General features: G+C 60.0%; 1 protein-coding gene across 3 annotated transcripts in view; it reads right to left on the bottom strand.

The window, feature by feature from the left end:
* The window catches only part of MBOAT2 (membrane bound O-acyltransferase domain containing 2), a 68,640-nt gene extending 48,216 nt beyond the window's left edge, over window positions 1–20,424 (bottom strand). Inside the window, exon 1 of one of the 3 annotated variants that reach the window (XM_045844543.1) lies at window positions 20,160–20,424. In XM_045844543.1, coding sequence (XP_045700499.1) covers window positions 20,160–20,234 — 75 coding nt within the window. In that variant the 5' untranslated portion in view covers window positions 20,235–20,424. The remainder of the gene's footprint in view (window positions 1–20,159) is intronic. The other 2 variants (XM_045844542.1, XM_045844544.1) reach the window with 2 other exon arrangements.
* Window positions 20,425–22,450: the final 2,026 nt, after the last annotated feature.

Here is a 22,450-nt window from a genome sequence, read left to right as displayed (position 1 = left end):
GCGCACTGTGCTCCCCAGCAGGAGGGAGGGCGTTTCTCTCTCAGCCCCCAACTGGCCAATGGGAAGCCACCGCCACCCCAACTCTCCCCGCCCCCCAGGGCGTTTTCCCTGTAAAATAGCGCTCCCCTCCTTGGTTCCCTGCACTTGCCTGTCGTTCGCCATAGTTTGCATGTGCCGAATTGCCGATTCCTCTGCTAAACCCTAATAAACGCATTTTTGCTGGTAAGACAACTGGCTATTTTATTGTTAAGGTTTCAAGGACAAGCGGGAGCGGGGAGGGGGAGAGAAACAGAGCCCCACAGGCCCCAGTGGGAAGCGGAGGCCTGCAAACGGGTCAATCCCAAGGCCGCAGAGCCTCGCTCCCCCGCGCTCCCATGAGGCCGTTCGCCGCAGCAGCCACGCCGTCGTAAACCTGTCCAGGTCCCAGGGCAAGGGGAAAACATTCCTCCCTGGGCAGGGAGTGGCGAATACTGAAGACACTGCTGTGACCATGTTTGGAGAATGAAACCCACCACGGGTGGAAATATGAAGTTGAGGCAAGTCCCCGAAGACGCGGGTGCAACGGGGAACAGACAGCGAGCCCATCCGGGACGCCGCCACCCGACACGAGAGTCCCGGGAGGGAGGCGACAGCGACGAGGAGGAGGAGGAGAGGGGGCAGGAAGCCGGCTAAGAGGTACCTCCGGGGAGGGGTCCCCAGAGCTAAAGAACGGGAGTCTCCTCTGCGCTGGAAGACCTCAGCGAGGGCCCACACAGAGCGAACCTGCAGGCCACGCGGGGAAGTGGGAGACCCTGCGGGTTTTCAGGGAAGAAAACGAGGCCGACACGCAGTGCACGGGACGACTCACGTCCGATTCTGCCACCAGCCACGGCACGTGCTGGAAAGCCACAGCTCCGCGCCCTCGGAGTCAGAGCACAGCTCAGCCGAGGCCCTGCCCGGTGACCTTTTACTTTGCAAGTGAAATCGTGGCCGGAAAAGACCAGGGAAGCCCCGGGGGAAGAAAAAGGAAGGCGGTCTCGGTCTCAGTCTCGGAGTTGGAAGGGGCCCTGCTCTCCCCACTGAAAGGGGCGGAGCAGCGCTCCGCCTGCACCTGTCGTCAGGCTGGGCCAGGGACCAGGCGACCGAGGTCGCTGCCAGGGCACAGAAACCGCGGGAGCTCTGACCGGGGACGCGCCGGAGCAGGCGGGCGGGACGAGCTCACCGCCGTGCGGTGAGGCACCTGCCGCCGACGAGCGTTCACCGTGTTCTCAAACTCTGGGGGCACACACACCCTCTTCCACAAAATCCTCACTCTTCATGCTCATGTGATTTGTCCAAAAAAGGCTTCACTGTACTTTTCCCATGTTCATTTCTCCCCCTTGCCTTTACTTTGTAGTGAGACAACACGCCCTAACATCAACATTCGTAAACCCCACCCTCTGTGCAGGGGCCGGACCTCCTCACCACGGCCTCCGCCGCGGACAAAGGAGACGCAGCCCAGCCCGCGTGACGGACTGTCTGGTGCGAACGGACTGTCCGTCCAGTGCGACGGAGTGTCTGGTGTGAGGGAGTGTCCGGTGCGACGGAGTGTCCGGGGCGTGCGTCATTTGGCTCAGCCAGGCGCACCACTGGAGCGGAAACTGCGGCTGACCACCACTGTCGAAAAATCTCTAGAAGAATTGGTCTCCCCTTCCTTGGTGTCCACTTTTCACACATCCCCCACCCCCGGGTCTAGAAATGGCTAGGGAGCAGGAGTGTCGAGTGCAAAGGCCCAGAGGCAGGAACATGCTGAAAACACCCAAGGCACCGTGAGGACGCCGAGGCAGGCGACGGCGGGGAGAAGAAACCGCAGGACGCGGGGCCGGAGCAGTCGGCAGGGCCCCTGCGGCCGCTGAGAGGGCAGAGCCGCGAGTACTTGGTGCTGGGCATCTGCCTGCCCGCCCGCCCGCCCGCCTCCACAGCACAGCCCTGCAGCAGCTCAGTGCCGTCCGTTTTTCCTCCTCCCGCAGCGGGAGACGCACGGGAGCGTGTGGTGGGGCCGGCTGGCAGGACAGAGGACACATGGGAGGGTCTGCTCAGTGACACCTCCTTCCAGGTGGCTTGGTGTGACCCGAGTGTGAGGCAGCAGGTGCTCAGCCCCGGGCGCCCCGACCAGTGTCCTGCATCCCCGAGGCAGCGGCTGGCCCTTCACGGCGAGTCTGCCTCTCCTGACACCAAACAAGCCACGGCGAGAACACGGAAAGGTCACGCACAACAGCGAACTTCTACCAGTGCTTTTAGGCGACTGAATGGTTTAGAAAGAGTACGGGGGAAACCTGCTGGTAGACTTCCAGCTGGTTTGGAGGGTTAAAAATCAGTCTTTCTAAGACTCAGAAGCGTTAGCACCACCAGCGTGTACGCGACGCCAACATCTGGGAAGCGCCGGCAGGGTGGACACCCGCGCCCACGGAGGAGACGCGGCAGGCCCAGGCCTGCGCTGGGAGCTCAGCCCAGTGGGGGAGACAGCCCAGGACAGGGATGCCGACGGCAGCCACTTGCCGCAGGCCCCCCCTCGGTGGTAAAGGCTCAGGGAGCGGGGGCAGCCGGGACGGCCCCGACCCACCCCGGCCGGGAGCACGGGCAGCTCCCCTGGGCGAGGACTCGGGGGTGCCCGAGAACAAGGCGGCGCGACTTCTGGGGGGGGGCCCACCCTCTCGGCGTCTCTGGGCCACCCTGGAAGGAGAGCTGTCTTGGGCCACACGTTAAATGCACAAACGCTAACGCAAACTGATGAGCAAACAAGAGGCTTGAGTCCATTTACAATTTTGGGTGGGGCCGCGTTCACAGCCATCCTGGGCCGCACACGGCTCTCGGGCTGGACACCCCTGAAATCTGAAGGGTGTGAGTACGAAGAAATAAAAGAAAGGGGAAGTGTAACTAAAGGAGAAAGCAAACAACTAATAATTTAAGAAAAAAAGGAAAAGTTATCCTAGTTGTTAAAAAAAAACAGTGATTTCACATATTGTCTCAGACTCAAGGACCCCCTTCCCAAGTAAAATAATCGGGTGTACGTGTCCAGCGTACGGATGAGGAACTTCACTGTGAGATCGCGGGAGCAGAGGTCACACGCGACCGAGGAGTCGCTAAACAGCACCACATCCGAACGATGCGTAGGTTTGGGGAAGCAATTTAACAGAACCGAAGATGGCTCTCAAAAAGTAGAAACGAAAGATCACCGAAACTTTATACTCAGCATACGCCCGATTTTGTTTAAATAAACATTACAGCCTCTGAGCCAGTGCTATAAAACTTTTTAAGGTCTGAAGAGATTAGATTATTCCATAATCCCCTTACTTACTTGCAAAACCGTTTGCTGTACTACCTTAAAACAAAGCGACCTTTAGGAACTGCATTCAATCTTTAGGCAGTTCCATTAAGTCACGACCATGACCTTGATCGAGGAAAAAACTCTGCTTGGGAACACCGTGCGTCCTGTGCCAGCGATGGGAGCAGAACCAGCAGCAGCCCCACACGCACACGGCAGCAGCGGCGGTGACCCGCACGCGCTGCACAGAGACACCCCAGAGACACCCCAGAGACACAAAGAGCACGGCCGAGTGTCCAGAAGAACCCAGTTCCCCGAGACACGTTTTGTTCTCGCTGACCGACTGGACAAATGGTCTTCACGGACACGTCTCAAGAAGAGGACCCCTGCTGGCTCGCACCGGTGGCGGTGGGGGGAAACCCGTGTCTGTGGAGCGGCGACAGGGCTGGCGACTGCCGGCCGGAGCCGGGGACCCCGGACGCTGAGACTGGCCGGCCCTGGCTCAGTGTTGACTCCGGTGCCCAGCCGTCAGACGCCCGGCCCAAGACAGGACCCGGCAGGCCCGTCTCCACACCACCTCCGGCGACACGCCACGTGGCCCTGGGCACGCTCTTCGTCTCGCACCGGACTCACAATGAGGCGGCGGAGGAGAGCACAGCGCGTCCACCGCGCCTGCGGAAACGGTGCTCGGGGCACGCCCGGCGGTTCCTACCCTGGTCTCAACTGCACTCTTGACAGAGGGTGCTCGGGACAGGGTCGGCACTTTTTTGCTTCCGGTGCACACGAGCCCACAATGAGGCAACGGCGGCAGATCCTCAGCCGGCACGCCAACACTGCGCTGCTCGGAGAGGCCCCGACGCGGACACCACCAACCTTCCGACGCGGCTTCCCTCCCCCGGAGGGCTGGGAACACTCGCGTGCAAGCCCGTGAATTCCACACAGAAGACTCGGGCGCTCACACCCAAGTCACTGAAGTGCCGCTGTCCACACTGCAGCCACGTGAAGAAAGAAGGGTGTTATCTCCTGTGATCGAGGAGGTGGCCGTGGGGAAGAGGGCTAATGGCCGCCGCTGTCCAGAAACGGCACTGCCTGCCTCAGAAGCAGCAAGCTCTCCGTGGGCCGCTGTGCGGAGAGGAGCCCCATGAGCGCCCACCAGCGTGCCCAGCGGTGGTTCCAGTTCCCAAGAGCAGCTCGCAGCCCCGGTGCCAGGCCCGTGACCACGGACACGGGCAGGGTGCTCCGTGACACAGAGGGGCCCGGCTCCGGCGGCCCACCAGCTCGAAAGTGCTGCCAAGTGGCAGAACCACACCCTGAACCTGAGCTGGGCCCTGAGCCCCTGGTCTTCACCACCAGACTCTTCCCGTATGAAACACCTTTGCCTTTCCATCAGCTGCGCCATCGGGCGCTGCCCGTCTGCCCTCTGACCTCTGCCACACACGGCCACGGCCGCGCCCCCGCCTGCCCCCGCCATCCACCAGTATTTACTGAGGGAGCGAGCCTGCCCCCTCTCCCTTGCAAACTGGCTCCTCCACTAGCAGCTGTGCACGCGCTGAGCCACCAGACACAGGTAACCCTCCAGACCTGGGCTCAAATGTGACTGGGCCCTGGCCAATCCAACCCGGAGTCACAGCTCTGCCCCAGATGATTCCAGACTGCGGCGGAGCCCGCCCCGCCAACCCCCACCCTGCAGAGCTGCGGCTGGGCACGGCCCCAGAGAGGAGGCATTTACCAGCCACCCCCACCCACCTCCTTGCGGCCGGCCACGTGACAAAGCTCCGGCAAAAGGAATGTGAGTTGGAGTGCTCTGCATGTGCCACTTCTGGCCAACAGCTGTGACCACGGGGGTCCCGTCCCCGTCCTGCCTGCCGGATGGCTGGAAGGCTCCACATTCTTGAAGCACGAGACCCAGGGCGGCAGCAGCAGGAATGTCACCTGTGACCCAGTCACACTCGCACAGGACCCGGCCCCAGCCAGGACCTACTGAGTCAGACAGCCTGGTCGTCCAGCCCAGCGGTCCCTGTTGGCAGTGAGTGCTGCAGGGGACCCACAGGCGACCCTGAGGGCCGTGGCCCGCGGCCAACCAGCAGTAAGCAGGCGGGTGGTGAGGCCCCACCCACTGTCCCGGTCCTGAGCAGGAGGAGGTGTCGGAAGGAACGCAGGTCCCTGTGCCGCCAACAGAGCGGAGCAGGGCTACCCAGCGATCGGGACAATTCACATCCACGCTGTCATGTGAGAAAATCAGACTTGTGTTAGCTTACGCCGCCGACATTGTTGGGACTCCGCCACAGCAGCTTCATCCCAATGACCTCCGACACGTCTCCCTTCGGACGCTCACGTACGTCCGTGCCGCTACCAACTGTCAGGCTTGCTCCTCCCGCTGGCCGGGCCGCGCCGGGGCCAGAGCCAGCTCCAGAGCTCAGAGTCATGCGCATCTGAGCATCTCCCCAGGGCCCAGCGACACCCCGGCCTACACCGCAGGCTCAGCAGACAAAGGCTACAGACCCGTTCTCCCTCCACTCCCAGCACCCGAAGTGGCACCGGCTGTCCTCTTCAAACAGGCTCCCGAAGTCCCAACGCTCCCTACAGACTGAAACTTCCCAAACCTACGCTGACTCCCAGAACGATGCCGATGTGTCAAGGGCGTGTCCTCTGCACCCCCACGGCCTAGTCTCCCGGGCCCCAGCTTCAGAGAGGGGTGTCGACTTTGACCCTGGCCCGCCTCCCCTCGCCGCGAAGTCACCAGGATGCACAGAACACTGGGCGCTCCTTGCTGGCCTCGCCCTGCCGCCGACTGCCCCACGGACCCAGGACACCCCCAGAGCAGCCCCTGGCCTCCCCTGCCTCCCCCTTCATGCGGCAGGAGCCAAACCTGGAGTCAGGGACAAAACCAGGGGAAAGCAGTTTAACACCCCCCATGTTTGCAGAGGTCCCCACTTTCAATAAAACCGACAGAAAAAGGGAAACAGCTCAAGACCAGCCCTCTGCGTTGCCCCCGTCTCTTTTACGGGGCAGCGTTGCCAAAACAGTCCCAACATCCTCTCGCCTTTAACACTCCGAGCAGGACTTGTAAAAACCTACCGGTGTTTTCCAGCAAGGGCCGTGCACCCAGCAACGTTGTTTGATAAGTCGCTTCCCAGCCCCACCTGGTAAAACTCTTGAGCCGATGCCAAAAGCCGCCTTGGAACGGCGTATTTCTCCGTTACTTTGTCCTTCCCGCACCTTAAAAGAAAAATCTGGCCCTTCAGAACGAACCCTTCCAACCCACATCAACGCTTCTGCCGGGTACACAGACCGGCAATGCCCAGAATTCTACTCTTCAGTTGGGACTGGTTTATCACCATTTCCACTCAGGCCTAGGGGGAGGCTGAAGCTCAGTGCGGTAGAGGCAAATTTACCAAGATTCCCCTCGGTGAACTGTGGCTTTAAAATAGTTTCCAGGAATAAGGAGATGTAAACCAGTCTCCGGCTACGGCACATGTGCAGGGACCAGGGCCACGGTCTCAGGGTCAGGGCCCCTTGACCCTAGCTGTCACCAGGGACACTGGGCGCCGGCTGAGGGTGGCCCCGCCCTGTGCTCTACCGCCTTCATCCTCTCGGCCCCACCCAGACCCCGAAAATCCCCGTCACTTCTATTCTCGGTCTGCAGCCGGCACGCACAGCTGTGCCGCCCTTGCACGGGAAAGGCACGCTGGCAGTCACGGGGAAGCACACCGCAGATCAGATGCAAACTCCACAGCCTGAGCAGCTAATGCAACATGAAGTACTCCGGCCAAAATCCCGTAATACACACTGTTAACCTGAGAAGCTGGCCCTGGCTGGTGTGGCTCAGTGGACTGAGCGCAGGCCTGGGAACCAAAGGATTGCGGTTTGATTCCCAGTCGGGGCACATGCCTGGGTTGCAGGCCAGTTCCCAGCAGGGAATGCACAAGAGACAACCACACATTGATATTTCTCTCCCTCTCTCCTTTAAAAAAATTTTTGTTAAACAATGAAAAGGTAATCAAGACCTTTCCGAACATCCCTTCCTTCCCTACTAGCTAGACTCATGTTTTAAAATGTCACACCCCAAAGGGAGCCCTGCTGACCCAGGCCAACGGCCACGTGCACAGCGGGCCTGCAGGAGGAGTGAGGAGGTGGCCGTGTGTGGCCGTGTGCGGCCGTGCGCGACCCTGGCCTCCCCTGCAGCGGGGCGCCACCTCTCAAGGCTATATTCCAAGATGAAACCCTCTCTGAATGAAAAGAACTAGTCAGATAAAATTTAACTTAAAATTCTGGCCCTGGCTGGTGGGGCTCAGTGGGTTGCACATCGGTCCCGCAAACCGAAAGGTCGCTGGTTCGATTCCCAGTCAGGGCACACGCCTGGGTTGAGGGCCAGGTCCTCAGTGTGGGGCGTGCGAGAGGCACCTGACTGATGTTTCCCTCTCTGTCGCCCTCCCTTTCCCTCTCTCTAAAGATAAGTAAAATCTTTTTTTTTATATATATATTTTTTTATTTATTTATTTTTAGAGAGGGAAGGGAGGGAGAAAGAGAGAGAGAGAGAGAGAGAGAGAAACATCAATGTGTGGTTGCTGGGGGCCGTGGCCTGCAACCCAGGCATGTGCCCTGACTGGGAATTGAACCTGGGACACTTTGGTTCCCAGCCCACGCTCAATCCACTGAGCTACGCCAGCCAGGAAGATAAGTAAAATCTTTAAAAAAAGAATGAAATTATTTCATGCTTAATTATACTCATTGTTTCCAAATTAAAATTCTTTTTTAAAAATTTACAAAATGAAAAGTAAAATTCTGTTGGCCGGGGCAAGGCTGACACGCCTGCGCGGCGAAGTGCCGGAACGGCGTCCTCAACTACTGGACGACCCGGGCTCCGGGCCTCCCGTCGACCAACCCCCCATCCCCCGCCCCCAGATGGCACCGCCCCACTCCACTGGTGCCCCCCCTTCGGCCTCAGTGCAGGGCAGCGTGACCCACGCGAGACTGGCCGCCACCCCCGCAACCGAAGCTGCGCCCGCCCCCCGGCGGCCGGTCAGCTACAGCGGCCGAGGTGTGCTGTTCGGGCTCAAGGAAAGGCAACCGAGAGCCGACTTTCTAGGTTGTCAGAAGGAAACCCAGAATTCCAGTTTCCCTCAAAAAACCCGCTGCGGTCCCCCCGTCAGCGGAAGTGAGGGGGGCCTTCTGGATGACCACGCTGTCCACACTCAGGAAATGGCCAGCCACCTTCGCCGGCGGCCCCGCGGACACCGGGACTGGGTGGGAGCCCTAAAGGCGCTACCCCCCCACCTGCCCGGGACCCGCGCAGCTGAGCCGCACTCATGACACTCGCCACCCCCAGGGCCTGCTCGTGAGACCTCACGCTGGTCTCGGGCACCTGTGCTCCGCACAACTGACTTCCGGAGCGCAGATGCAGGCCCTTACAGTTTCCTTGAAGTTCACTGTTGTTCAGCTAGCTGCGCTCAAGTCGATCTTGACGCACTCGGCACCCGCGAGGAGCGCTCTGGAAGCCAGCGGCTCTGCCAAGGGCAGAGCCCCCTCCAGTCCGTCTCAACACGGCATCGCTTGACGGGCTTGCGCGTGCTATAGCTCTCCTTACCACTGAGTTTCCAAAAGAAAGTAAAAGAATTCACCCTTTTGCTTGTTTGTATAAGCAGACAGCTATTTTATCTGGATGTACATGCACTGAGTAACTTTAACATATAGAAAATTATACAATACCTACACCTCGGACCTCCCACAAACACCGGGTTGCAACAGGAAACGTCTGAGAGCAAACGAGGTTTCCGTGGGATCATGAATGAAAACAGCAAGCACGTCTCGTGCCCGCCCCACGCCTAGACAGGGGCACGCAGGCCGGCCAGGGACCTGGGCCTCTGCAGAGTGAGGTCCATCTGGTTGGTGGGGTGGGGGTGGGCGGTCCTGGCTTCTTCACACCACAAGGCACTGGCCGCCCGCGGAGGGTCTGCTGAAGACCCCTGCTACTGGGCAAAAGCCAGGCGCCCCCCACCCCGGGCTGGGCTGGCTGGCTGGAGGAGGGGCTGGAGGGCGTGGGGCCCCCAAGAGCAGAGAGGGCGGGCGGAGCGGCCTCTGTTCTTCCCAGACGCCCATCTCTCGCGCCGAAGCCTCTGTTTCTCTGACGGCCGGTCGTGATCACACACGTTCAGGTAGCCCTTCCCCTTCCAACCGCCCCCGGCCTCCCAGGCCATAACCGCCACCCTGCTGAGACCGCTGCCCCTCGCACAGTCACCCTCGTTCCCTCTGATCAGTCACGTGCCCCCCCCAAACCCTCAATGCTTTGCACGCCTGTCTCCATTCAAGCGACCTGCTCAGAGAAGAGAAGTCAGCCAGAAGGGATCCTCGGCTTCCTCACCTGAGGGAGGCCCGCTGTGCATCCCCGGTGAGCCTCGCAGCCCAGGACCGCACCCCTCGGGGCCACGCAGCTCGCCAGAGGCATGGCAGTGGCCAGCTGGAGCGCCCGGGGCAGGCCGTGCCCTGGGCCCGATCCGAGGAGCTGTGCAAAGTTGGGGGAGGGCCTCAGCCAGGGAAAGGGCGCAGTCTTCTAGCCCAGGGGTGTGAGTGCCAGAGAGGGAGAGTGACAAAGGGACACGCTCCCAGGAAAAAGACCTCTGAGGGCCCGCCAAGCCTTAAGTCCCAGCCAGGAGCTCGGCTCCAGTCGCCGCCCAGCCACCTGGCCCACTGCTCCCGGCAGCCACGGGTTTGGAAAGTTGGAAACCACTGCACTAAACGGCAGCCCTTCCTCCCCTGCGCCCGTGCTTCCAGCGCGCTGTGCAGCACGCGCCAGACACTCAGATACTTGCAAACGGGTCACTGAGAACGCACCGATGGACAGAGAACCTGATCCCTCCACAGCCGCCGGCGAAGCGCCCACCTAGTTAGGGACGCCCAGCACTGACCGGGCTCTCCCTGGGCTCTGCCCTCTGCCTGCACCCCCCCCACCCCCGCAAAGCCCACCACCAGCCCAGGAGGCAGGGCCGCCTGCACCCACCTCACAGCCCAGGAAGCCAAGGCGCACACGGGCTCAGCCCACATGGCTCCCCGGGGCCGGCAGCGTCAAGGCGCCCACGTCCTGCGTCATGCCAGCCCTGCGAACTGCAGACACACTCTGTGCCGACCAGGGTCCAAGCAGGCGGTGGCAGCGTGAGGAAAAGGAGGCCCTGTGCTGGGAGTGAGTCACGGCTGCTCAGCAGTGAGACCTGTGCGGTGAGCGACCGCGCTGGTGTGGCAGGCGCTGTCGGAGCGGGGCAGGACAGGGTGGGAAGGCGGGGACATCGGCCGGGCAGCCAGCTCTCTGCAAACTGGGGGCAGTGTGGGGGGGGGGAGGGCTCCCACTGCCTCCTAGAGTGGGAGGGGCCCACAGCTGTCAAGGTGCCAGTGGAAAGACGCCCCCCAAAGAGCCCACTAACTCCTTCCCAAGAAAGACAGATGCGGGTGGCCCCGGGCCCTGGCTCTGTGGATGCGGAGAAGCGGCAGGGTCCGGAGCCGAGGGAGAGGCCGCAGGGCAGCCAGCCCGTCCCACGAGTGCTGCGGGGCGTAAGCAGGAGGCGCACAGGAACGAAGGCTCCACTAGGAACACCCTGCCCCACCCGAGGTGGAGGAGTGCACTGACCCCCAGTGCGCGTGCGTCTTACACACGCAGCAGAGGCTCAGAAAGGGCGAGTCGAGTCGAGGGACCGGAAAACATGGGACGGAGCTTCCAAAGCTGTGCCGAGGGGGTGCAGGCTGTGGCTGAACACCGAAAAATACAGGTGTGTCCGGCCAAAAAAAGGGTGGAGGGGACGTGAGGCGGAGGAAGCAGCTTGAAAAGGCATGGAGTTCAAATGCGGGAAGGTGTGCTGACGGCACCTGGCGTGCAGCAGGCCCGGACTGAACCCCGGCAGAGTGCTTCCACACGCGTGGCGCCCCCGCCCCGTCCGAGAGAGGGTGAGTGTGAGAGGGTGAGTGAGAGAGGGTGAGTGTGAGAGGGTGAGTGTGAGAGAGTGAGTGTGAGAGAGGGTGAGTGAGAGAGGGTGAGTGTGAGAGGGTGGGTGTGAGAGGTGAGTGTGAGAGAGTGAAGGTGAGAGGGTGAGTGAGCGAGGGTGAGTGAGCGAGGGTGAGTGTGAGGGTGAGTGTGTGAGGGTGAGGGTGAGAGGGTGAGTGTGAGAGGGTGAGTGTGCGAGGGCGAGTGAGAGAGGGTGAGTGTGAGAGGGTGAGTGAGCGAGGGTGAGTGTGAGAGGGTGAGTGTGAGAGGGTGAGTGAGCGAGGGTGAGTGAGCGAGGGTGAGTGTGAGAGGGTGAGTGTGCGAGGGTGAGTGTGAGAGGGTGAGTGAGCGAGGGTGAGTGAGCGAGGGTGGGTGTGAGAGGGTGAGTGTGAGAGGGTGAGTGTGAGGGTGAGTGTGCAAGGGTGAGAGAGGGTGAGTGTGAGAGGTGAGTGTGAGAGGTGAGTGTCAGAGAGGGGGGCAGAGGCGGGGTGCGCCGTCTGAACAGGAGGAACGGAGCTGGCGCCCACCCTCTGGAGGCTGCCGGGGTCCCCGCGGGCGAGCCAGCAGCAGCACCGGGAGGAACACGGCCTCGCCCGGGGCAGCCCAGTTCAGGAAGGGCCGTGAGTGGGCCGGCTGATGACCCTGCCTGCCCAGGCGGCCACACAGACGGCCCCTGGGGACGCAGTGACAGCACCGCGAGGGGGCGAGAACCGCGTCCGCTGAGCATGCGTCCTGTGTCAGGGCCGTGCTGCCCCAGCGCACCCTGCGCTTCCTCTTCCCCGAACCTCGTGGCGCGCTGCCAGCGGCACAGTGACCCTGCGTGACATCTCGGAGGGTCCATGGTAACTGCTTCAGTGCACACACGTGGAAAGTGCACCGGTGGCTATAACCCTGTAACGACGGGCAGGGTCTTCTACAAATGTGCCCGGGGAGCCCCCTCCCCCTGACGGCGGTGGTCAAACACGCAGGCTCCCGGCCGTCACCCGGGAGGTCCGGGGAGAGAACGGGTCTCTTTAACGACACTCCCAGGTGACTGCCGGCACCAGCGGCCTCAGAGCCAGCTCTAACAGCCCTGGGGCGGGGCGGAACCGGTGAGTCCCGGTTCCTCAAAATCTGCGCTGGATTTGGCCACTGGTGTTGGCGGCCGAGCCCCGATCACAACGGCCGTGAGTGACCGGGAATGAGGAAAGTGGGAAAGCAAGAACCAGGGGTCCTTTCCCGGCGCAGGGCTGGGAGGGAGGGGAGTGAGGGCGTGCCAGAGGCCCGGTGAGGGCCCCTCCCCCGGGTCCATCGGGCACAGAGACGGGCGATGCTGTGCAGCTCGGTGCGTCAGCGGCCAGACTGTTCAGGGTGGGAATACGAGCCCTCCAACCCACTACCCACCTCGCCGTGCCCCGGGCCTGCCCTCTGAGGCACACCAGCAGGAGGTGGGGGGAGGGGGGCACACTCACCTGCCCGCAGCCCCCTCCCTCAGTCCACCGCCTCCAGCTGGCTGGTCCCTCACTGGAGGCCACGGTCCTTCCCAGCGGCTCGGGGGCTGCTCCCCCGGGGTCTGCGCCGTCCTTCCCCTTGCCCTGCAGGCCCCGAGCAGCTGGCACTGGGGGACTGTTCCCCTAACCTGCCTGGATGTCAGGGGTGAATGATTCTTTAAGTCTCCTTGGTTACCTAGTTCAGTCCGTCTCCTACCAGAACCCTGAGCGATACGCGTAACATTAAACAGAATACAAACGCCAAATCCAAAATGCTTCCGTTGTTCAAACGAGCAAGCAGGCCCATCAGGTGGCCGGCATTCAGGAAAGATTTATGCACACGGTGCGCGGGACTGGGGCGGGGAGAACGGCTAGGGCCCGGACAAACGAGGGAAGAAGGGCGCACCGTCCGCACCTGTTCGGGTCTCCCCATCAGCTCTCCCCACCCCCTCCCCACACCTGGCATCTGCCAACGCGTGCACGGCTTCAGGCTTCCTCCGGGTCACTCACAGATTCACCAGGTGACCCCTCTCCCGGGGGCCGCGCTGGCGGCTGACAGACGTCGTGTCCCGCTCCGTCACTACTGCAGAGCCCTGCCCGGTGAGCCGCCGCGGGGGGGGGGGGGGGCGCCCCGCGGGCGAGCTGTTTGGATCACGGCCCCTGGAAAGCCAGCGCTCAGACCACAGTAAACAGAGGCCGGGGTTATTTGTAGCCGGTGAGGCAGTACTAACACAGGGGCACAAAGAACCCTTGAAGCAGCGAGGAAGCAGAAAAACCACTTTTGACTCCAAACTCCAAACTGGACTCTAATCCTGTCTGGCCACGGCGCGGGCGCACGGCTGAACCGGGGGCTCGCGCTCCCCTCCCACAGAGGAAGCCCTGACGACAGAAGTGGGGTACCTCGGACGACGAAGAGACAGTAAATTCCACGCACCGCGTGACGCACAAGGAGGCAAGAACTGGGTCGACACATGCGGGAGGAGCCAGGCGCGCCACAGGGGCCGCGCTGACCGCCACAGCCACCCTCAGGCAGGTGCTGCCGACCGTCCTTGCCGCACAGATGATGGAGACTGGGCTTCGGGAACAGTGCCAGGACGTGCCACAGCGCACCGGGCCGGCACTGTCTGGCTCCAAAGCCAGGCAACCCGGTGTTTCCCCGCCCCCCCCCCCGCCCCCGCAGAGCTACTTCCTACCGACCAAGGGAAACAGCCCGCCCGCCGATCCTCGGGGAAGCCCACGGGCCCTGCCGGTTCCCGGGCACGTGGTGTACTCCGCTCAGCGGCTTCCGATTAAACGGAGAAGCAGTTTGAACTGCTACTGCCGAGAGAAGTCTTCAAAATGTATCGGTCCGTCTCCTCCCCGCGGTTCTCATTGACATTCCCTCCAACTCAGCCCAAGAAGAATCTGGGGCAGCTTCCTCGGTTCACGAGACAAAGAATCGTGGGACTCAAAAACGAAGCGTGACACACATCTTACACGGGAGAGAACCCGCCCGTGTGTGTTGCGTAAGCAACGGGGCCTGCAGTGTGGGTCGGGTCCGAGCTCCCACCCCGAGGCCTCCCTGTGCATGGGACGCCGCTCCCACAGGCCTCGCAGGCACTGCAGGGGTCGCCCGAGAGCACAGGTGCTCTTCGTGGGGGCAGAGCAGACACGAGAGACCCATTCGTTCAACATTTATGTTCCACACCCAGAGCGGCCAAGTGGCCATTTCAAAATGAAGTTCGTAATCCCTGACTGGCTGCCTCTGCTGTCATTCACCTTCTTCTGAAGTTCACATCCCTAAAAAGGGCCGATGCTGAGAGCGCCGCTTAGTTCGTCTGTGAAATGGGGCTCATCATAGTACAGCACTGGAGGGGGAGGAGAGGGGTTAATGTTTTTTGTGTTTTTTTAAGATTTTATTAATTTTTATAGAGAGGGAAGGGAGGGAGAAAGAGAGAGAGAGAGAAACATCAATGTGCGGTTGCTGGGGCCCGTGGCCTGCAACCCAGGCCTGTGCCCTGACTGGGAATCGAACCTGCGACACTTTGGTTCGCAGCCCGCAATCAATCCTCTGAGCTACGCCAGCCAGGGCGAGGTTAATGTTTTAAACATTGCTTCATTTCACTGATGCTCTATCGGGGTGTCCCACCCCCAGCCCGCGGGCTGCATGTGGCCCAGGATGGCTACGAATGCGGCCCAACACAAAACTGTAAATGTACTTAAAACCTTCTCTCGCTCATCACTTTTTGTCAGTGTTTGTGTATTAACGTGTGGCCCCAGACAGCTCTTCTTCCTCCGGTGTGGCGCAGAGGCGCCCAAAGGACGGACACCCCTGGACGGTGCGGGTGCAGGTGTTCAGAGAAGGCCCACCAGCAAACTGACCACCAGAGAGGAAACAATTTTCTACAAGCCTCTGCACGTCCCTCTCCCCCACAGACACGCGCTTCTCCTGGTCCCACACCCGCCAGCCCGGCGGGGCTGGTGAAGTCCTCTCCCTCCGCCCTCTCCTCCAAAAGTGTGCGGGCAACCCCAGAGCTAAAGCGATGACCAGCCCGAATCTTTTGCCACGTGTTGAGACTGTACATTAAAATTGACCTTTGACTCAAGGTCAAATATATGTATTTTCTGAAGCTAAATGCTTCAAGCCTTGAATCTGATCTGTCTTCCCAAGGGGCTGTGAGGAGTCACTTGAATCGTATAACGCAACTGACGCCACCTGGAAACCGGAAGGGGCTGCCCGTTAAAATCACTGCCTGCGTTTGCAGGGTCAACGACACACAGCAGGCTGTCCCCCTGTTCCCCCTCCTCCAAAGCCTTTCCACATACCCGCGTCTCCCTCTGGCCCCTCTGCGCCCCCCAACAGTGAACCACGGCCTCCCCAGAACAGGGACCCCGTCCGTGCCCAGACAGGACTGTTCAACGAGCCAGTCTCACTCCCAGCGGGCCACCTGCCAGACGTGTCCTCCCGGATGTCCCGTCACTAGGGAAACGTACTCTAGTTTCACGGCAATTACAGCATCACAGAAAATAAGGAAACAAAGTGGTTAAAAAAAAAAAACCACGGATGTTTCTTTACAGATATTAGTTAATGGATGTTAACTAGACTTATTGTGGAAATCATCCCACAATCCATGCAAATAACAAATCACTTGTTGTGCACCTGAAACTAGTATGTTACAGTGTCAATTACACCTCAATTAAAAAAAGGCCACCCCTCACGCGCACCTGGATGCCAGCTTGCAGATGCTTCCGCAGCATTTTCTGGAACGAAGAACACTCAGCGCCGTGGTCCCCGTCTGCAGTTTCTGCACTGCTGGCTTTGCAATAGGGAAAGAGCTAATAAACCACATCTTTCAAAACCCCTCCCCCTCCCCCCCAAACAAGGAAAGAGAGAAAGAGGGAGACAGGCCAGGAGGGAGGCGAGGGCTACAGGACGACCTCGGTCTGATAACTCAGAGACTCAGGTAGACCAAACGCGACAGAATGGACGTGTCAAGGTTAAAACACACGAAAGAAAACCAGGCTGATCTGGGACCTGCGGTCATTCCCTTCGGTGCGGTGCGCCTCACTGCCGGGGCCTTGAAAAGTCACCGCATCAGCAACCGACAAGGGGCACCACCGCACCCAGCGCCTGTGGCCCTTGACTTTGGCACAGCTGTCCCTCAGCCCCGGGCCTCCACAAACCCACCCTCCACGTGCCCCCTTCCGGTCGCCGCCCTCAAAATGAAGTCACCCGGATGCGAGGCCTAAAGAGGGGGAACATCAGACGCTGGGTATTTCCCACCCTAAAGCATCGAGGAACCTCACCCGATACAAACTAGGGTTTGTATTTTCATCGCAATGTGAGGCCCGCTGAACAAACACTGTGGTCGCCCCAAGGCCATGCTGGAATTCCAGGGAAGGGGAGACACCCAGGGGTCTAAGGTGAGATATTCTGCTCCTTTCCATTTGCCTGGTCTCCCTGTGCAACGCTCCCCCGCCCCTTTCTCGCCTACCCCGCCTGCCATGGGCGTCCCCACACGGGGTGAGGCGAAAGTCGGCCCACGGTTCCAAGTCCACGGAACACAGACTTTATTCTCGCATCATTATTTATTCGTTACTGTATTATTTTCTATACAGTATTTTCTACTTCTGCCCCACCCTGCGTTCCATACATATCAATAGTTTCTATCGTTTTGTAAGTTCTACAACCTAGAAAGGTAGACTATTGAAAAGTTAGTCTAAAAGTTAGACTGTTTTTCTGGCCCCAAGGTCCTTTTCTCCCTCTGAGATGGACGACGACCTTCATGACCTCCTGAACCTTCAGAGCACTGTCAGTACACGCCGAACTCGCACACGAACAAGAGTTACATGTTCACACTTCGCCTTTCCTGATGCGTCTCTTTCCTGTCAAGTCACGCTGTCTGACTACAACCCATGCTCAAGCTCTCTCTAACTTGGACTCAATTATTTACGTATTACCAACATTATTTTCTATTTTGCTCAATTCTGAAATGATGGGCTAAGTGGCTATTCATTCAATTTTACAGTAAGAGCCTTCGGTAATCCCAAGGGATTTATCAACAAAAAAAGCCAACTCTTCAGTGCTTCAAAGAAGTCATTTATCATCGCTATATAAAAAGTTAAGGTGTTCGTTGATATTAATATCATTAAGACTCACTTGGAAAAACAGACAATCCAATTTAAAAAATGGGCAGAGGACTTGAAGAGACACTTCTCCAAAGAGGACATCAAGATGGCCAATGGACACACGAAAAGATGTTCAACACCACTAATCATCAGGGAGATGCAAATTAAAACCGCAGTGTGGTACCATCTCACACCTGTCAGAAGGGCCATCACCAGTAAATCAGCAACAAGTATGGTTCAGGGCATGGAGAAAGAACGCATGTTGGTGCGGTCGCTATGGGAAACAATACGGAGTGTCCTCAGGAAGTTAAAAGTGGGACTGCCTTATGACCCAGTGACTCCACTTCCGGGCATATATTCAAAGAAACCCAAGACACCAGCTTAAAAGGACACACACACCTCTGCGATCATTGCAGCATTATTTACAACAGCCAAGCTATGGAAGCAACCCAAGTGCCCATCAGTTGATGAGTGGATAAAAAAATTGTGGTACATATGTACAATGGAATATTACTCAGCCATAAAAAATGAAATCTCACCATTTGCAAAAGCATAGATAGACAGAGAATTATGCTAAGCGAAGTAGGTCAGAGAAAGACAAGCACCGTAAGATTTCACTCATATGTGCAATTTAAAAAACAAAACAAATAAACACACAAAGCAGAGACTGACTCACTGACACACAGCACAGGTGGTTGCCAGAGGGGAGGGGCGGGGGGGCTGGGTGAAAACGGTGAAGGGACGGAGGAGCACAGAGCTGTAGGCACAGAATAGTTGTGGGGATGTAATGCACAGCACAGGGAATAGAGTTAATAAGTCTGTAATGACTATGCTTGATGCCAGGCGGGAACCTGAAATATCGGGGGGATACTCTGTAAAGTACATGATTGTCTAGCCACCATGCTGTACACCTGAAACTAACACGAAAACCCCGTTGAAAGAGAGAAAGACTTGCTTAGAGAAAACAACTCAAAACTCTGTGCACACGGCCCTACCAACCCAGAGCACTCCCAGGAGCAGCAAGCCTGTCCAAAGGCCCAAAACGAGACTGTGGGTAACAGGGAAGGGAAGTGGAGTGCAGCCCTGCCCCCTTCCCTGGCCCCCCTGCCCCCTTCCCTGGCCCCCCTGCTGTCTCAGGGCTGAAAAGAACTTGCTCTGCGCTGCTGAGACGTTTCAAGGACTTCATTAATATTAAATCACTCTGAACAGATAAGCTTCATATAAATTTCAATGTATTAGCACGGTTAGGAAAAACTTCATCACGGCAGGGGCAGAGGAGGACAGAGAGAATAGGAATACACCTTTCTCCTTAAAATAAACTTTGCTCCTCATCAGCAAAAAAATTCTACACCGGCGCTGCCCTGCCTGTGCTGATACACCAGCAGCAACCTACTTAAGCCGGGGGTAGGTCACACTCGGCTCTCCACAGGGAGACTCCCACAGGAGCCCCCTCAAGCCCGACCAGCGTGCTCATGACCAGACAGGACTCCGACCCCTTCCTCAGAGGACGGGATCCATTTCACCAGGGACACCTGAACCTATCAGCACGCGCCCATGATCCCGGTTCAAGGTATGGGGGGCGGGGCGGGTAGGCATTGTACTATGAACCCAAAGGTACGACTAAAACGTAAGAAAAGAATTCAGATGTGAACAGAAGGTGGATTTTTTTTTTTGAAGCAGCAGAGCACAAAGCAGTTAGTGTCCTAATGCAGACCCAGGAGTTGCCCCATCCCGCTGCTATGAAACCGGGTCTGGGTGCAGAGGAATCCTGTATTGCGAGAGAAGTCCCCGATGACATCAATGACAACTACGCATTCAGGAGGACAGGGCACCAGGGTCCCTTGCAAAGGGCAAACCCTTCTGTATCAATTGCATTTGAAATCGCTTGCAGCAAAACGTCCAGTTAATTCCCTGAAGCTGGGGGCTGGAGCAATCCATGATCCCCATCAGCAGCTTCCCTGAATGTCACTGGGACGGAGCACCTGCGAACTTTCTTTTCTGAGTAACCCGAACGCTGCTGCGCCCATCCCAGGGCCGCGTGTTTCGCCACAGTCCCTAGGCCTTTCACACGAACTCCGTCGGCCCCCCTGAATCGCCACCCTCCCCTAGACGATGTCAAAGGCTTTATCGACTGGTGGGAGGGAAGGGACGGGGTGGCTGCCTCTAGCTACAAGGTTGCAACTTTCTCACCCAGAAATCCTTGGATTATTAACTCTCTCTGACTTGCCTCCATAACCCCTGTCTTCCCACACACTGTTGCCTCTTAAATTAGCGACACCTCAGCGCTAACTGTCCGACAGCACAGGTCGCTGGCCCCCTCCACGCCACACACCCTCGTCCTGTGCTCCCTCGACCTAGGCACACCCGTCCTGTTTCCCCGTGGGGCAGTGGGCGCCAGGCATGCACGCAGGGCACAGAAACCTGAGTTTCCCCGAAACACAGCCCTTCTACGCTGTCTACACCGGTGTCCGCACGCCCTGTAAGTGGCTTCGGAACTCCGGGGGGCCGGCCGGCCTCCCGGTGCACACACGCCCCGGTCCCGGCACTACTGTGGCACGGCGCAGGGCCAAGCATGCACGCGCGCACGTCGGTGCCCCGAGCCCCCCCTGGCGGCACGGGCACCGGCCGGGTGGGGGCTGGGTGGGCACGCCGGGAGGGGCGACAGTGCCAGGCGGCGGGAGGACAATAACAGGCAGGTCGCCCCCTCCCTTCAAGGGGCGGCCCCCACCCCAGCCCGCGCCCGGCTCCCGACTCCCGGCTCCGGCGCGGAGGACACACGGCTCCGGAGGGGGAGGCGAGGGCGCAATGCCAGCAGGGCCGCCTCGCGTACCTGGTCTATGGGCAGCTGCACGGCGTTGCTGAGGGGCTGCAGCAGGGTGGAGCCCGTGGTGCTGGTGGTGGCCATGGCCGGCCTGGCGCTCCGCCCGCCGCGCTCCGGCCGCCCGCGCGCTCTGCCGGGCGACGCCGAGGATGGGGATGCAGCCGGCGCGCCTGCCCCCTGGCCGCCCGCGGTCGGGGCTGCGCGGGGCGGGGCCGGGGAGGGGCCGGGGGCGGTGACCGGCTGGGCCCTCCCCCGCGCACCCTCCCCTCGCGTCCCCGACCGCCCCCGCGCCCCGCACCCGGCGCCCTAGACCGCCCGAGCGCCCGCCCCGCCCCCCGACTTCCAGCAGCTTCCAGCCGCCCCCTCCCCACCTCGCGCGCCCTCGCGCCAGACAGCCCCGCGGCCCAATCCAGGCGCGGCGCCCCGGCAACGGCGGCCAATCAGAGGGCGCCGGCTCCGCCACGCTCCGCCCCATGCCAGGCTCGGGCTGAGGGGCGCCGGGCGGCGGCGCGGGCCGGTCTGCGCCGCCTCGTCCTCCTGTTGCTCCTCCCCGAGGGTCCGCGGCCCCCCCACCAGCCTAGAAGGGGCGGCGGACAACAAAGGGGACCCGCGGGGCCGGCAGACAAAGGGACGGCGCGAGGGGCGCCGTCTGGCCGGCCCTGGGCAAGCTGGGGACAAAGCCCGGGGCTGGGACGACGAGGAGGGCAGCCCCCCGAGAAAGTGAGCCCGATGAGAAGCCCCTTTGTCTTCGGGGTTCCTGGGGGGAAGCGCAGGCTCAGGACCAGGTCCAGCCGCGCGCGCCTGTCGGCCCCCCGCAACCCCCGGGGCCTTCTAGGGGCCCGAGGCGCAGGTGCGGGACGCAGCCTCCCGCGCCCCCGCGGCGACCTGGCCCAGCGCGCCGTTTCCGGGGCTCCGTCCCCCCCCCCGGAGCGCTTCCGTCCCCAGGCCCCCGGGTGCGGGGTGGCCCTCGCGTCGTGCGCAGGCGTCATCTGCTTGCCCGAACTTGGTCGGCGCCGGCTGCTGTCTGCAAAACTTCCAAAGGGGAGGAGTGCCGGGGAGAGCCCCGAATTCGAGGACGGAACGGGGTGAATTTGGGGCCGGGAATCGGTTAAGCAGAATCGAACCACAAGCCTTCATGCTTCGAACGCTGCCTTCGAGGTGCGTGTTAACACGTAATCGCCGCAGCCGCCGCGCGACGGAGGCCTGTGACCACCCTCCATTTACAGCGAAGAAAGACATCGAGTCACCGAAAAGCTCGGTGCCTGGCCCAGGGGCGCGCGGCCGTAATAATCCGCAGAGAAAGGACTGCGATCCCAATAACCTCCCTTCGCTTTCCCTCTCGGACGCCAGGCCCTCGTCGTCCCGCCGCTAGACCCAGCCCGGCGGTCCAGTCCGTGGTCAGGCGGCCGGCCTCCGCCACGGCTCCTGCGCGGTCGGGTGGTGAGACGGCGCAGCGGTGACGCCCGGGCTTCGAGCAGCCGCTCCGGGCCGCAGTGGTCCCTCTGAACAGGAGGCGGTGGGATTTCCCGGTCCAGTCTCTCCCTGCCCCACGTGCTCGGTCGGTCCTGTGGGTCACTGAATCCGGTGAACCCTAGGCTCCGCCGCCCCCGGGCGGAGGGTGGAAGGCAGGACCACCCACCCACCAGAGCCTGCCTTCTCCCTGGGGTCTGCTTCCAGCAGGACTTGGCCTCCCTCCGCCGGAGGCCCAGCCTGTTCCTTGGGCGGCTCTTGGAACGTCCGATAGTCTGGACGTCCTGTTCACATCATCTTAGAAAATGCTGTATGTTTTCCCACTTTTTTTCCACTTTGGGAAGTGTAGAGAAGGTATACAGGTGGCTCAGCGCACAAACTGGAAGAAATTTGAAATACTGTGTAAAAAACTTGACAGGTGAGTGTTGGGGCCGGAGTACAACCTAAAGGAAGCAAGCAGCCTGAAGACACACTCTGGGGTCCAGAACAAAGAGTGTGTGCAAAAAAGCTTCTTTGGGCTGACATTTTAGTAGCACGTGACAGAACCTATTACAGACTTTCCTGGGGGTGAGCACGCAAGTGGGGTGTCTGTGATGGGGAGGATTTTAACCATCGGGAGGATTTGCTGTGTCGGTCATAAAGCTGTAGGCAACGTAGCGAGGAGTTTTAATAACAGCTTAAATTTGGGAGTGAAACTGGTTTTTAGCTACCTCTTTTATTTGCTGCAGGATATTGGGCAAGTTATCCTGTCTAAGACTCAGTTCTCTCGTGTAAAAATGAGCATAACAGCAAAAATTATATTTCACAAATTATAATTCATAAATTATAGG

The sequence above is a fragment of the Phyllostomus hastatus genome, unplaced genomic scaffold (assembly GCF_019186645.2).
Source record: "Phyllostomus hastatus isolate PE091 unplaced genomic scaffold, TTU_PhHast_1.1 phas_contig_402, whole genome shotgun sequence".
In the NCBI taxonomy this organism is placed as follows: Eukaryota; Metazoa; Chordata; class Mammalia; order Chiroptera; family Phyllostomidae; genus Phyllostomus; species Phyllostomus hastatus.
The sequence above is the reverse complement of the archived record's forward strand: the minus strand, read 5'-3'. Positions and strand labels throughout refer to the sequence as shown.